Raw genomic sequence first — 14,568 nt, forward strand, 5'->3', positions numbered from 1 at the left:
TATCATTACTCTAATCTAAATGATACACTTAAACTTCTTTTATTTAAGAAATAAAGAGGATTCAAACTCAAACAAACGGGCTCTTCATTTATAGCTTTCTCAATTTGTTTCATTTAGAGAGAAAAGACACGCAAAAAGTAAAAAATAATTAATGATGGTGTGACCTATTTAATGTTGGGACCCACCACCTATTTTTTATGTCTATCTCTTTCCAAATTGCATCTTCTATTTATTTTTTTATAAATGGAGAAGATCTTTACCTCAAACAAACCAAGAAGATAAATCAACAACTTCTACAGCTTCAAGATGCACATGTCCCACATAATGCTATGAAGAAGAGAGTAGTAATAAGGGTGTCCATTGTCCAACCCCACAAGCATTAGACATTCATATTAATTAAGGTCATAAGGGTGTACTATAGAATAGATAGACCAAACTCCTAAGGTCAATCATCTCATAGCCAAACAAAAACTCCCCATTTTCATTTCACGCAGCACTCCTTCTTTTCAAAGTGAAACCAACCACAAACCTCCTTCAATATTAAGGTATGCCACTCAATTCTATTTCTAGTATTATGCTATCCACATAAATAAATTATTAATAATACTCTAAAATATTGGACGTACACTTTTTAGTTTCAAATATCAAATTATTACACACCAGATAAATATTGTTTCCAATTCATCTAATAGCTCATAATAATATAAACCAATTTCATATCATTCATTTTCCTAAGATTAGTTCATAGGTTCATTTTAATGGAGAAAGTGAAACCGTTTATTATATTATCACCAACACAAACTCACAGGTGCTGGAGCCATTGGAATTGTATTCCTTCATCATCATCATCATCATTTCATTCACATTTTGTTTCTTTTACTCTTTCAACAACCTGCAGGGTTAACTCTCTGTTCCAACAACGTTGTATTCATCAATCAACACTAGCCAATCATCATTCCCAAATACTAGGTATCCCTTATATCATTAATGTTGTTATCATGATTATGTATATGCACGCGTGTTTGATTTTGCAGCGACAAAAATTCATTCTAGTTAAAAGTAAGTTGAACGGTCCCTTGAACATACCTCAGTTCAAAGGAACATTGTGATATGCAGGTCGGAGTTTGAACCCTGGATTCCCTGCTTATTCACCTCAAGTGGTGAATTTCTAGCACTAGGCTAATTGATAAAAAAAATAAAAAAAATAAAGTGAGTTGAACAATAAATTTGAATGTAGAGGGAAAAACTCCAAATTCTAGCTTCATGTTAGAATCAATATTGGAGGCGAAAATCAATTCTACTTGAGAACAATCAAACGTGTCAAAATCAATTCTACACCATTATAATTGATTTTGCCTCTTCCAAAAGTGAAACCAAACATACACTTCATATGTTAGTTAGTACGTATGCATGTATAATGTATGATAAAATGTCACATAAAAAGTGACAATTGGGTAAAGTTACTTAAGGATAGGATGTACAGTTGCACTTGTTTGCAGCCTTTTCTTAGGACTCTTACTTTATGAGTAAATTACATTGTAACTGAACTGAAATGTATATTTATATCAGAAGAAGAAGCAATGGCAAGTAGTAGATCACAGTTGGTGAGATTCCCTTTGTTGATGGATGATACTGGTACTACCAAATACTCAGCATGCACCATTCCTTGGAGGTTCCCTTCTGATGATCCACGTGTCGTCACTCCCACTGAGTTATCGTGGATTAATCTTCTACACAGTGGTATCCCCTCCTACAAGTAAGATCTCTCGAAACAAAATTGAGCATGTCGTTCAAGGATTTTATCATTTCAATGTCTCTTGTTTATATTAATTTTTAGCTTTTATTTGGTACAGGAAGCGTGCTGAGAGTGATACTTCTGTTCCTGATGCTGCAAATAAAGCCGAAATTTTTGCTCAAAGGTTAGGTGGTCTCTTATTACTTCATTCTTCCCTTTTCGTTTACTTTGAGAGGTTTTTTTTTGTATTTGAGACCTGTTTCTCATAAACATCAGGCTTGCACTGTCTTTATCCTAGGTAATTCAAATTGTTGTTAATTGCAATATTGCATTTTCTTTTGTGCATTCATTTCAAAAAGGTATGCTGAAATACTTGAAGATTTGAAGAAAGATCCTGCAAGTCATGGCGATCCTCTTGATATCCTTGTATGTTCTTTATCTGGACTCTATATGCAAATGAGAAAAATTACCAATACTAAAATGTTTGATATATGTATGTTTTCCCCTTCTGTGTTTTCCCTTATTCTCTTTATTCGTTGTGTTTTTGCTCTAGCTTCTATGTAGACTTCGTGAGGAAGTTCTTAAAGAACTGGGGTTCAGAGATATCTTCAAGAAAGTCAAGGTAAGATTAAGAAAACAATCTGCGGTTCTAAGTTATAATTGCTAATACTATTCAGCCAAATTTTGGAAGAATTGTATGTGTATATCTGGTTATTGAGGTTGAAACAATTTAACATCTTGCAGAAAGAATATGGGGAATTCAAATGCATTCTTTTCATGATTTGGCAAAAGTTGAACAAATTTAACACTGTTACTTTTCAATGTCATTAAGATAGGGGATGGAGTGGACTATCAATAAATCATATAGTTCCATTTTGCCAAGATTTATAATAATTCATATATGATTTGAATGCAACAGGCTGAAGAGAACGCAAAGGCAATCTCCCTATTTGAGAATGTTGTTCGTCTTAATGATGCTATTGAAGATGAAGGCAAGCGACTTGAGAATTTAGTTAGAGGAATTTTTGCAGGGAACGTATTTGATCTTGGTTCTCCCCAGGTAGTTTGATTTTCTCTATGTAATTTTGTTCAATTCTGGTGTTATGGTAGCTAACAGCCTAACACTTGCTTAAAAATCTGAACAAAATCGTACTCACAAACCGAGAAAGAGATGGTTATAAAATTAACCGGAACTATATGAATAGTTGATTCAGTACAACCATATACTGACAATTTGTAAGGAAACCTTTTCTCAAAATGAATTTATTTTCCTACTAGAAGACATTTATTTATTTATTACAATCATATGCCAATGTTTGGAGGATTATATATAAGTAGTTGTCGTTTATGTGTTACTTTTTTTTCCCCTCAATTTCTTGAAGCTTGCAGAAGCTTTCTCTAGGGATGGAATGTCGTTTTCGGCAACTTGTGAAAATCTTCTCCCTCGACCATGGATTATCGATGACCTTGACATTTTGAAAATCAGATGGAGTAAGAAGTCGTGGAAAAAGGCAAGTGTCATATGGTTAGAAATATATAATTCTTATAATGCACTTTATGTCTTCTGACGAATTTTGGCCAAGAGTAGTGTCATAATCAATTTATTTTTCATGGCAGGTTATCATATTTGTTGATAACTCGGGTGCAGATATAATTTTAGGTATTTTGCCATTTGCAAGGGAGTTCCTTCGGCGTGGGAGTCAGGTTTGCACGCATTAATTTATTTATCTTTCAAACGTATTTTCTGGTATGGAAGTTTGAGACCAACTGCCAAAACAAAGTTATATGTTCTTTTGTTGAAGTGTCTATATTTGTGGACAGAGGCAACAACTGTTGAACCACTTAAATTATGTGGCTTTTTTTGTCTGTTCCATATGACGTGTTTTGCACGTGCAATTTTGTGTTTTAGCAGTGGGGGAAGGATGAGGTGGATAATGGTAGCTTTTTTGTTATTGAACACAATAGATCAATGTGTTGCAGGCAATACCTGGAATTCATTTCGCTTTATAAAGAACTTAGAGGAACTTCAGATTTTTTAATTTGTTTTAAGTACTTTAATTTGATTCACTGAACTCTTATTTGTAAAAGACATGATTCATAGTCCACTTTTAAAGCTTTTTGAAATCTCGAATTGCTTTGAGTGCAGGTTGTTTTGGCTGCTAATGACTTACCTTCTATCAATGATGTGACTTACTCTGAGCTAATTGAAATTATATCAAAGGTAACAAAAATTAATATCAACAAATTTTTGGTATAACCAAAGTTTTTTCCTAACTCTGTCATGTTGATTGCCAGTTAAAGGATGAAGAAGGACGTCTCTTGGGTGTCAGCACTTCAAATCTTTTAATTGCCAACTCTGGAAATGATTTACCTGTAAGATTGTTTTTCAGAAACATTTTGTTTGCTATATTAGGAAGTTCTGGTTTCTTTATAGTTTATGGCCGATGCTGTCAAATAGTTGACTTGTATGATGATTACTTTCTTGCAGGTTATTGATCTTACAAAGGTGTCACAAGAGCTTGCTTCCCTTACCAGTGATGTAGATCTCGTCATTTTAGAAGGGATGGTATAAGTTCTTTCTTAGACATTGTATGCTTTTTCTATTTGGGATTAGACAATGAAGCATTCTCATATTTACTCCCTTTTTTCCCCTTTCTACAAAGCCTAGCGGCGAAATTCACACAACATATCCTTTCGTTCCTTTCTGTCACTTTTATAAATCAATATTGACTGTGGTTTTGTTAATAATACATGTAACTATTTACTTCTGAGAGAGAAATATGTGGATGATGTAATAAATAATTAAGTGTATTATAGTAAAAGGCAAATAATTCTATTAAAAGTACGAAGTTTATTGGTTTTCTTAGTATGTGTAAATAGCCTTAAAAGAAACTAGAAAGGAACAGAGGGAGTAGTTGATTGGGCAAGCTGTAAGCTGTAACTAAGCTCTATTGTTTAGTTCACATTTTCTCCAATTTTTCCTTCAATAGGTGTATTTAGTTATTCAATAATTCTTGTCAGAAATTGGTCTTTGAGTTTTAAACACTGACACATCTCTTATGACAGGGGCGCGGAATAGAAACAAATCTCTATGCTCAATTTAAATGTGATTCTATGAAGATTGCAATGGTAATTTTTTGTATCATTTTCAACTTCTTAAAATACGAGAAATTGAATACTGATGATGTTATTTTCTTATATTTTTCTGTCATTATTTTTCTTACAGGTGAAACATCCTGAGGTTGCAGAATTTCTTGAGTCACGGATGTATGACTGTGTAATCAAATACAATGAAGTTTAGAGCTTATAGTTAAGCCTGATTCTTTTACAAGGCAGAATTTTCATTCAAGATTTGTTCTCTAATACCATTTGATCATATACAGATTAGTGTTTTTAAATTGAATTGAGAATTTCATGGCCTCTGAGAATTAACTATTTGAGGTAATGTTGTTTTAGGAATAAGAGGGTTCTTGAATGTGTATATGAGTTGTATGTGTTTGTTCATTCTTTTGATGAATTTGTTTGATTATCAAGGGATTGACAGATTATTTTTGCTTAATTGTCTCCATATTTTATCCAATTAAGGTTTTTGATCCCTCCAGACTATAAATCCGAGATTTTAGTCTCCCAATTTTTCAAATCATTGACTTTTTTCTTTTTTGTGAAATTGGAATAGAAATATGGCAATGTGACAAATGATATGATATTGTGCAATAATTTCATGATCATTTTAAATGAAAATGAGCCAAAACTGAAAAGGAAAAAAAAAGTATTATAAATTGTTCGCAAATCATCATTTGGTAAATCATAATATCACTCATGAGTTCATCATCGTATCATTTCACTTGCCAAATTATCATACCACTCACCCGATCATCATATCACGTGTCACATCATCAAATTTCGGTCACAAAATTTTTAAACTAGACAAAATGACAAAGTTATAAAGAATTGGAGACTATAATAATGAACTTAAAACGAGGGGATCAAAATTCCGTATTAGAAAAACTGAGGATAAGGAAAAAAACTGCAATTAAATCAATTACTGTTTTAGTTAGAACGGGTAATTTTGTTTACAATAGAACAACTTTTCACAATTGCTTAAACACATGACAATACAACAGCTTGTTCAAGACTCTAGGAGCAACTCATCTGCTTAAGACAGAGATCCTTTACCTGAAAAGGACTCTACTTATAGCCAATCAAATAATGCTTGAGTTGAATGAACCTCATGCTTTTACTGTTGCTGTCAAAATTAACTTACCAGGACAGAATTGTGGTTGTCTTGTGTCAAAAGTTGCAATGTTTAGTGTTAGATGTTAGTTGGTTTGTTAGTTTTCCACGTGTTTGTTTTGTTCCCATGATGTATCTCTAGTGATGTTTATTCATCATTGTAGCAAATATATGTAGGGTACGTACATGTGCTATTATTTTTGTCCTTGTTATGAATTCTATTCTATATGTGTGATTGGATTACAATGTGATGTGAACTGTAACTTTAAATCAAGTTAGACATCCCACTTATTCATCTTTAAGGTGAATTTCTCTAGCCACTAGACTATTTGAGAAAAATAAAATAAAATAGGTCAGTCTACATTTTTATAAATCATATACAAATAGTATGTGGTTTTCAATCTAAATAAATAATTAATTGATGGTTATAGCTGTTTCTGTAACTACAACTGTTGCCATCATCACTGTCACTATAGTCTTTATTTTTGAAGCACCCTAAATTTAAAATATAATAGTTAATTGAGAAAAGTTTTATAATTTAAAATAGTTAAATAATAGGATATATATTATGCATGAGGGCTATTCATAAAATTTTAGAGTGCTGTATGAATCTAAAAACGAGTAGAAGATACCTTCAATAAGAATTTAGGTCAAATAGGGACATTTTCAAAGTACAATTGCAGGCAGCAAGAATATTGTTACAATTTAATTATTTTGTTATGCAATTGATACTATTATTTAAGTAACAAATGAAACATTTTAAGGTGTGTGTATATGGATTGTTTTATTAAATTTCTAAGTTCCTCATGCACCGAATGTGTTAGTCTACCATTTATTTTAGGTAAAAAAGAAGGGCATACCTCAAACAAAGAAATGAACAAGAGAAAAAGAATACAAGCCTCTAATGAGATAAAATTAGGGGCAACAACAAAACCAGCATATGAGACCCATCAAGAGTTGGTTTGAATACTCACACCCACCACAGCTTTGTATGGATGTCAACAACACTCACGTTGATATTGAGCTCGCATCGGTTTTTGTGCATGACCCACACACTTTGTCTCATCTTTGTTGTTGGATACGATGTCGACAATTGCTGTGTTCAAAGAGCACAACTTCTTTGGCTTCAAGGTGCACACCCAAGAACCTAATGAATGCCATGAAGAAGAGTGTAGAAATAATGGTGCCCAACCCCACATGCATAATGCATTAGATAGTAATTAACGTCATTCTAAAGGGGCCTCTATATATAGTCTATAGATAGACCTAACTTCTAAGGCCAGGCACAGCCAAACAAAAACTTCCCATTTTCATTTTACACAAGCAAGCAAGCACTCCGTCTTTTCCAAGTGAACTACAAACCTCCATCAACATTGAGAAACTAGATAGGTATTAAGGTATGCCACTCAAACTTGATATTAAATATCATATCATTCATTTTCCTAAGATTAGTTGATAGCTATATATGAAGCACAAACACTCTTTGAATTAGGCGTGTCATGTCCACAACCGACACATATAATTACACTAAATTATGTGATTTTATCAAATTATTAACGGTGTTAGCGTATCAATGTCCGTGTCATGTCCGATGTTTGTGTCCATATCCAGCTTCATTTTAATAGAGACAGTGAAACCATTTATTATAGGCTTAATTGCACTTTTGGCCCCCTATCTTTCCAAAACTTGCGGTTACAGCCCCCTAACTAATTTAAATACAAAACAGCCCCCTAAGTATTGAATCTTTGGTAGTTTTGGCCCCCAACGCTGACGTGGCACCCTAAATGAGGTGTCACGTGTCACTTTTTTATATTTTTTTTGGCATTGGGGGGCCAAAACTGCCAATGATTCAATACTTAGGGGGCTGTTTTGTATTTAAATTAGTTAGGGGGCTGTAACCGCAAGTTTTGGAAAGATAGGGGGCCAAAAGTGCAATTAAGCCTTTATTATATTATCACCAACTCAAACTCATAGATGCTGCAGCCATTGGAGTTATATTCCCTCATCATCATCATCATTTCATTCACATTTTGTTTCTTTTACTCTTTCAACAACCTGCAGGGTTAACTCTCTATCCCAACAACATTGCATTCATCAATCAGCACTAGCCAATCATCATTCCCAAACACTAGGTATCCCTTATATCATTAATGTTGTTATCATGGTTACATTATATGATTAATGTTATCATGGTTATGTTTATGCGCGTGTGTTTGAGTGTTGTTGTTCTTGATGCTGGTGAAGGTATAGTGATTAGATGATGTTGAATTGTTGATGCTGATGACGACGACGACGACAATGATGATGTGTTTTATGGTTGTTGTTTATGGATTTTTTTCCTTGGATTTTTATGAATGTTGATGAATGTGGTGTTAAAGATGATGAAGATAAAGATGAAGAAGAAATAGAAGGATGATGATGAAGAAAAGGAAAGAAAAATCAATGTTGGTGGTCTGTTACATTCATTGATTTTGCATGATTGAAGGGTTGGTTTTGTTTCAAAATGTTAAAATTAAATAAATTAATATGGTCGGACCACATACAATGTTGGTCCACCTTAAACATTTTAGGCTAAAATTAACATAGCTGACTAAATTGGTTGACGAAAACATATTTGAGCGACCAAAACGGAATTTTTAATAATCAAAGGACCAAAATGAAACTTAGAAATTGTTGAGGGGACCAAATGCCAATTAAGCCTAGTTATTTTTAGGGATCCAATCAAGCTAGTTAGTACCATATAGATATACTCCCTCCGTTTCAAAATGAGTGTCGTTTTAGGTGTTTACACACATATTAAGAAATGCAATGATTAAAAGAAAGAGAAAGGTTATTTTACCAAATTATCCTTATTAACTATTGGTTAGTTTAAAAGTAATACTTTGGAAGTAATGTGCTGAGTATTAATTGGAGGGTACAATTGAAAAGAAAAAGTTATTATTGCATTGGAAACTGAAAGTGACACTCATTTTAATTTTTTTTTTTTGCTAAAGCGACACTCATTATGAAACGGAGGGAGTATTTCTTTTTAACCTGCTTTGATTAATTCTATTGAAAAAATATAATTCTATTGAAAAATATTTTCAATATAATTAAAAAGAAAGACATTTTCTGACAAAAAAAAAAAGAAAGACATTCAAATAAGCCCAGTTAGTGCCATATAAATATATTTTTTTTTAACTCGTTTTGATTAATTCTATTGAAATCTTTTTAGAGAACCATTTGATTGAATGATTCTTCTGCAATAAAAAGAAAGGCATTCAAATAATTAAAGGGGCATAACTTTATTGATCCGAATAGAACACCAAAACTCTTTGATTATGCAGCAACAAAACATGATTTTAGTTAAAAGCGAATTGAATATAAAGTGATTTATATTTGGATATATTCATGTAAAAATGAGTTGAACAATAAATTTCACAATAAAAATAAAATTTAGAGGCAACAACTCCAAGTTCAGAATCAATTCTGAAGGCGAAATCAATTCTAATTAAGTATAATCAAACGTGTCAAAATATATTCTACACCATTATAATTAATTTTGCCTCTTCTAAATGTGAAACCAAACAAACATATGTTCATATTTATGTATGTATAATGTATGATAAGGATAGTATGTTCAGTTGCACTTATTTGCATGAGTGAATTACATTGTGGCTGAACTGAAATGTATATTTATCAGAAGAAGAAGCAATGGCAATTAGTACACCACAGTTGGTGAGATTCCCTTTGTTGATGGATGATACTGATACTACCAATTATTCAGCATGCACCATTCCTTGGAGGCTCCCTTCTGATGATCCAAAAGTCCCCACTCCCACCGAGTTACCTTGGATTAATCTCTTTTGCAGTGGTATCCCCTCCTACAAGTATGTTCTCTCAAAACAAAATTGGGGCATGTGGTTCACGTACGAATTTTATTATTTCAATGTTTCTTGTTTATTTATATTAATTTTTAGCTTTGATTTGGTACAGGAAGCGTGCTGAGAGTGATACTTCTGTTCCTGATGCTGCAAATAAAGCCGAAATTTATGCTCAAAGGTTAGGTGGTCTCTTATTATTTCATTGGTTAGGAAAGCCTAATGTTTCTATGAACATCAGGCTTGTAATGTCTGTCTTTATCCTAAGTAATTCAAATTGTTGTTAATTGTAATATGGAATCTTATTTTGGTTCATTTGTTTCAAAAAGGTATGCTAAAATACTTGAAGATATGAAGAAAGATCCTGCAAGTCATGAAAATCCTCTTGATATCCTTGTATGTTCTTTACCTGAACTTCATATGCAAAAGTGAAAAATAACAAAAATACAATGTTTGATATATGTCTAATTTCCCCTTATGTGATTTACCTCATTTTCTCCTTATTCTTTTGGTTTTTGTTCTAGCTTCTATGCAGACTTCGCGAGGAACTCCTTAAAGAACTAGGGTTTAGAGATATCTTCGAGAAAGTCAAGGTAAGTTAAAACGAACAATCTACGGTTCTATATGATAAATGCTATTCCGCTAAAATGTGGAAGAATGGTATGTGTATATCTGGTTATTGAGGTTGAAGCAATTTAACATCTTACAGCAAGAATAGGTGGAAGTTTAACTGCCTTCTTTTCATAATTTTGTTGGCCAAAGTTGAACAAATTTAACACCATTACCTATCAATCTCATTAAGATAGGAGATGGAGTGGACTATCAATAATCATTTTGACCAAGATTTGTAATAATTCGTATATGATTTGAATGCAACAGAATGAAGAGAATGCAAAGGCCATCTCCCTATTTGAGAAAGTTGTTCGTCATAATGATGCAATTAAAGATGAAGGCAAGCGACTTGAGAATTTAGTTAGAGGAATTTTTGCGGGGAACGTATTTGATCTTGGTTCTCCCCAGGTAGTTTGATTTTGTCCGTGTAATTTTGTTCACTTCTCGTGTTATGGTAGCTAACACTTTCTTAAAAATACAAACAAAATCGCGGTGAAATAATTCTCACAAAATGAGAATGAGGTTAGTTATAAAATCAAGCAAGATATATGAATAGTTGATTCAGTATGGAAACCTTAGCTCAAAATAAATTATTTGCTTACTAGAAGACAGTTATTTATTACAATCATTATGCCAATGTTTGAATGATTATATATAAGTAGCTGTAGTTATGTGTTACCTTTTTCTTCCCTCAATTTGTTGAAGCTTGCAGAAGCTTTCTCTAGGGTTGGGGGAATGTCGTTTTCAGCTACTTGTGAAAATCTCCAACCTCGACCATGGATTATCGATGACCTTGACACTTTGAAAATGAGCTGGAGCAAGAAGTCCTGGAAGAAGGCAAGTGTCATATGGCAAAAGAAATATAAGTCTTACGATGTATTTTGGCCAAGAGTAGTGCCATAATCAATTTCTTTTTCATGGCAGGTTATCATATTTGTTGATAACTCTGGTGCAGATATTATTTTAGGTGTTTTGCCATTTGCAAGGGAGCTCCTTCGGCGTGGGAGTCAGGTATGCACGCTTTAGTCTATTTCTATTTCAACCATGTTTTCTTATCTGGAAGTTTGAAACCAATTGCAAAAACAAAGTTATATGTTCTTTTGTGAAATTTCGAATTGCTTTGAATGCAGGTTATTTTGGCTGCTAATGACTTACCTTCTATCAATGATGTGACTTATTCTGAGTTAATTGAAATTGTATCAAAGGTAACAAAAATTAATTTCAACAAATTTTTGGTATAACCGAAGTTCTTTCCTAACTCTGTCAAGTTGGTTTCCAGTTAAAGGATGAAGAAGGACGTCTCTTGGGTGTCAGCACTTCAAATCTATTAATTACTAACTCTGGAAATGATTTACCTGTAAGATTTTTTTCAGAAACATTTTGTTTGTTATATTAGGAAATTCTGGTTTCTTTATAGTTTATGGCCTGTACTGTCAAATCATTGACTTGTATGATGATTACATTCTTGCATGTTTCTTTGTTGTTTTGTTCCTTGGATTGCAGGCTATTGATCTTACAAAGGTGTCACAAGAGCTTGCTTGCCTTGCCAGTGATGTAGATCTTGTCATTTTAGAAGGAATGGTATAAATTCTTTCCTTGACATTGCATGTTTTTTCTCTTGGGGTTAGAAAATGCAGCATTCTCCTATTTACTCCCTTTGTTTTTTTTGTTTTTGTTTTTGGGTTCTAAATGTTAAATGAGCGTGTTAAAAGGATGAAGGTGTCCAAACACATTTATATATCCAAATCCAACGATTTGGGAACCTGAGTAATGTAAGACTCCAATATAACTTCAATCAACCTCACGTCTATCATGGATCCTATGTTCAATTTTCACATTACAATCCTTTGGATTTGATACCGTGTTTAATGGAATTGAATCTCATCCCATAAGTTGGTTCAAAATATGAAGATGCACAAACACATTTATACATTCAACAACTCGGAAACCTGACCAATGTGAGACTCCAATACAACTTCAATACTAAAGAGCCTAGCAACGAAGTTCACACACCCCTTCATTGTTTTTTATTTATCGCTTTCATAAAATGAAAATTTGTTTAAATTAAGCAAAAGAAGCAAACAAATAGACAAGTTTCACCAAAAAGCACAAGTAGTGAGCACATACAAACTCGCTCAAAAAAGGGTGTAGTGAAAAGTAATCCCAAATATTTGTGATTAGAGGATTAGGATGGTTTGATACTCTAAGATTCCACATAACTGCTGTTGTGTCTGTTTAGATTTCTTTAGGGTATTCTTGCAGTCATTTGCTTTTTTGGCAGGCTCCTCTTTGCTTTTTGTTGCTTTAGGACAGCCTTAGGCTTCCCTTCTTTCTTGTGTAAATAGGTTCAGGCCTTAATCCTGGTTTGCATTTTATTTTCATTGCCTTGATCAAAAAAAAAAATTTGTCGATTTCAAAGTTTAATGCAATATTAAGTTATTAACTATGGTGTTGTCAATAATATCTTTAACTATTTACTGCTGAGAGAGAAATATGTGGATGAGATGATAAATATAGTATTATAGAAAGAAAAAAAGACAAATAATTTCATCAAAAGTACAATGCTTATTGGTTTTCTTAGCATGTGTAAATAAAATTAAGCGACAACTAAAAAGGTATCAAGGGAGTAGTTGATTGAACAAGTTGCAATACTAAGATCTATTGTTCGGATTGAGATTCGGTGATTATAAGGTGGAAAAGTCACAATGACTTTAATGTAATTTTGTATGTTTTACGGAAGATAGATGAAAGAGAAATAATAAAAAGATGACATAGAAAGTAATACAAGACTTTCCCACCTTAAAATCACGGGATTTCGATCCATATTGTTGAGTTCTCATTGTCTTTAGTTAATCCTCCAATGAGGCCTATACTAGTACAGTTATGCGCTAAACCTAGTCAGTTTTTCCTAGTGAAATTTAAACGCTGACACATTTATTATGACAGGGTCGTGGAATAGAAACAAATTTCTATGCTCAATTTAAATGTGATTCTATGAAGATTGCAATGGTAATTCTTTTTATCATATTTTAACTTGCTTCTTAAAATACGAGAAATTGGATACTGGTGATGTTATTTTTTTTTTATATTTTTCTTTGTTGTCGTTTTTCTTTTACAGGTGAAAAATACCGGAGTTGCAAAATTTCTTAAATCGCGGATGTATGACTGTGTAATTAAATACGATGCAGCTTAGAGCTTATAGTTAAGACTATTGTTGTTAAAATACCTATTAGAATCTTAAAATCCTACGATTTGCGATTTTGCTCTACCTTACTGATCTCAATCCTGAGTAGAATCCTAAAATATGCAAAATCCGTTCAAAATTGTTTATGTTTTAGTGATTTTTCTCTGCCTGATAATTGGCGTGTTCTTTATGTGATGTAGACTTGTAGCTATATGTTTTGGGAATTTTGTGAACTTTGTTTTATATTTAAGATTTGAGTCGTTTATTTTTAAGCTTTGTTATTAGTTTGTTTTATATTTAAGATTTGGAACTTTGAGTCTTTATGTTAAGAAGACTTGGTTATTTTATGTCTGCTTTAAGATTTCAAGTTTTAAGTAGTTTAAGTATTTTATTGTATATAATTTAATATTATGTGAGTTGAATCCTTCAATTTTGTTTGCGAAATTTGATTTTGTGAACTTGTTATCTCTATTCGATTCTACAAAATCAATCGAGTGGAATCATTTGATTTTGATTGCAATTTTAGGTTTTGCCATCTTACTATTCGATCTAAAGCTAAATCTCGATTTTGACAACCTTGGTTAAGACTGATTCTTTTACAAGACACAATTTTCATTCAAGAGGTTGTCGTCTAATACCATTTGATCATATACAAATTGAATTGAGAATTTCATGGCCATTGAGAATTAACTATTTGAGATATGTTGTCTCAGGAATAACATGATTAAACTAGACAAAATTTTGAATTTATAAAGATAGAATTGAGACTATAATAATGAATTTAAAAACGAGGGTATCAAAATTCTGTTAGAAAAACAAAGAACGTCAAAATTGCAATTAAATAAAGACTTTCTAGTTATACCCCAAAAATGTTTGGTTACACCCCAAATCAATTTAAACTTTAATCATAATACCAAAATTATCCTTCTTCATATTATTTTAAT

General features: G+C 32.5%; 2 protein-coding genes across 9 annotated transcripts; both read left to right on the forward strand.

Annotated features, from left to right (window-relative positions):
* The first annotated feature begins 405 nt into the window (after nt 1-405).
* LOC146956836 (damage-control phosphatase At2g17340-like) lies at nt 406-5,294 on the forward strand. 4 transcript variants are annotated; one of them, XM_085731888.1, is made up of 14 exons: nt 406-545; nt 899-969; nt 1,570-1,756; nt 1,854-1,919; nt 2,095-2,161; nt 2,289-2,357; nt 2,655-2,795; nt 3,118-3,246; nt 3,353-3,439; nt 3,882-3,956; nt 4,031-4,108; nt 4,224-4,301; nt 4,802-4,864; nt 4,962-5,294. In XM_085731888.1, the coding sequence occupies exons 3-14, from the start codon at nt 1,581-1,583 to the stop codon at nt 5,034-5,036; spliced, it is 1,104 nt and encodes a 367-aa protein (XP_085588014.1). In that variant the 5' UTR covers nt 406-545; nt 899-969; nt 1,570-1,580; the 3' UTR covers nt 5,037-5,294. The 4 variants fall into 4 exon arrangements, with proteins under 4 accessions (XP_085588014.1, XP_085588021.1, XP_085587998.1 ...); XM_085731895.1 differs by having other exon boundaries at nt 1,573-1,756; XM_085731872.1 differs by lacking the exon at nt 406-545 and having other exon boundaries at nt 717-969.
* LOC146956837 (damage-control phosphatase At2g17340-like) lies at nt 428-13,893 on the forward strand. Of its 5 annotated transcripts, none has more exons than XM_085731941.1 (14): nt 428-545; nt 8,030-8,100; nt 9,651-9,837; nt 9,944-10,009; nt 10,158-10,224; nt 10,353-10,421; nt 10,708-10,848; nt 11,146-11,277; nt 11,365-11,451; nt 11,571-11,645; nt 11,720-11,797; nt 11,944-12,021; nt 13,387-13,449; nt 13,559-13,893. In XM_085731941.1, the coding sequence occupies exons 3-14, from the start codon at nt 9,662-9,664 to the stop codon at nt 13,631-13,633; spliced, it is 1,107 nt and encodes a 368-aa protein (XP_085588067.1). In that variant the 5' UTR covers nt 428-545; nt 8,030-8,100; nt 9,651-9,661; the 3' UTR covers nt 13,634-13,893. The 5 variants fall into 5 exon arrangements, with proteins under 5 accessions (XP_085588067.1, XP_085588027.1, XP_085588060.1 ...); XM_085731901.1 differs by lacking the exon at nt 428-545 and adding an exon at nt 7,223-7,365; XM_085731912.1 differs by lacking the exon at nt 428-545 and adding an exon at nt 7,228-7,357.
* Nucleotides 13,894-14,568: the final 675 nt, after the last annotated feature.

Source organism: Medicago sativa, chromosome 1, assembly GCF_051527215.1.
Source record: "Medicago sativa cultivar Bolivia chromosome 1, Bolivia_mono, whole genome shotgun sequence".
In the NCBI taxonomy this organism is placed as follows: Eukaryota; Viridiplantae; Streptophyta; class Magnoliopsida; order Fabales; family Fabaceae; genus Medicago; species Medicago sativa.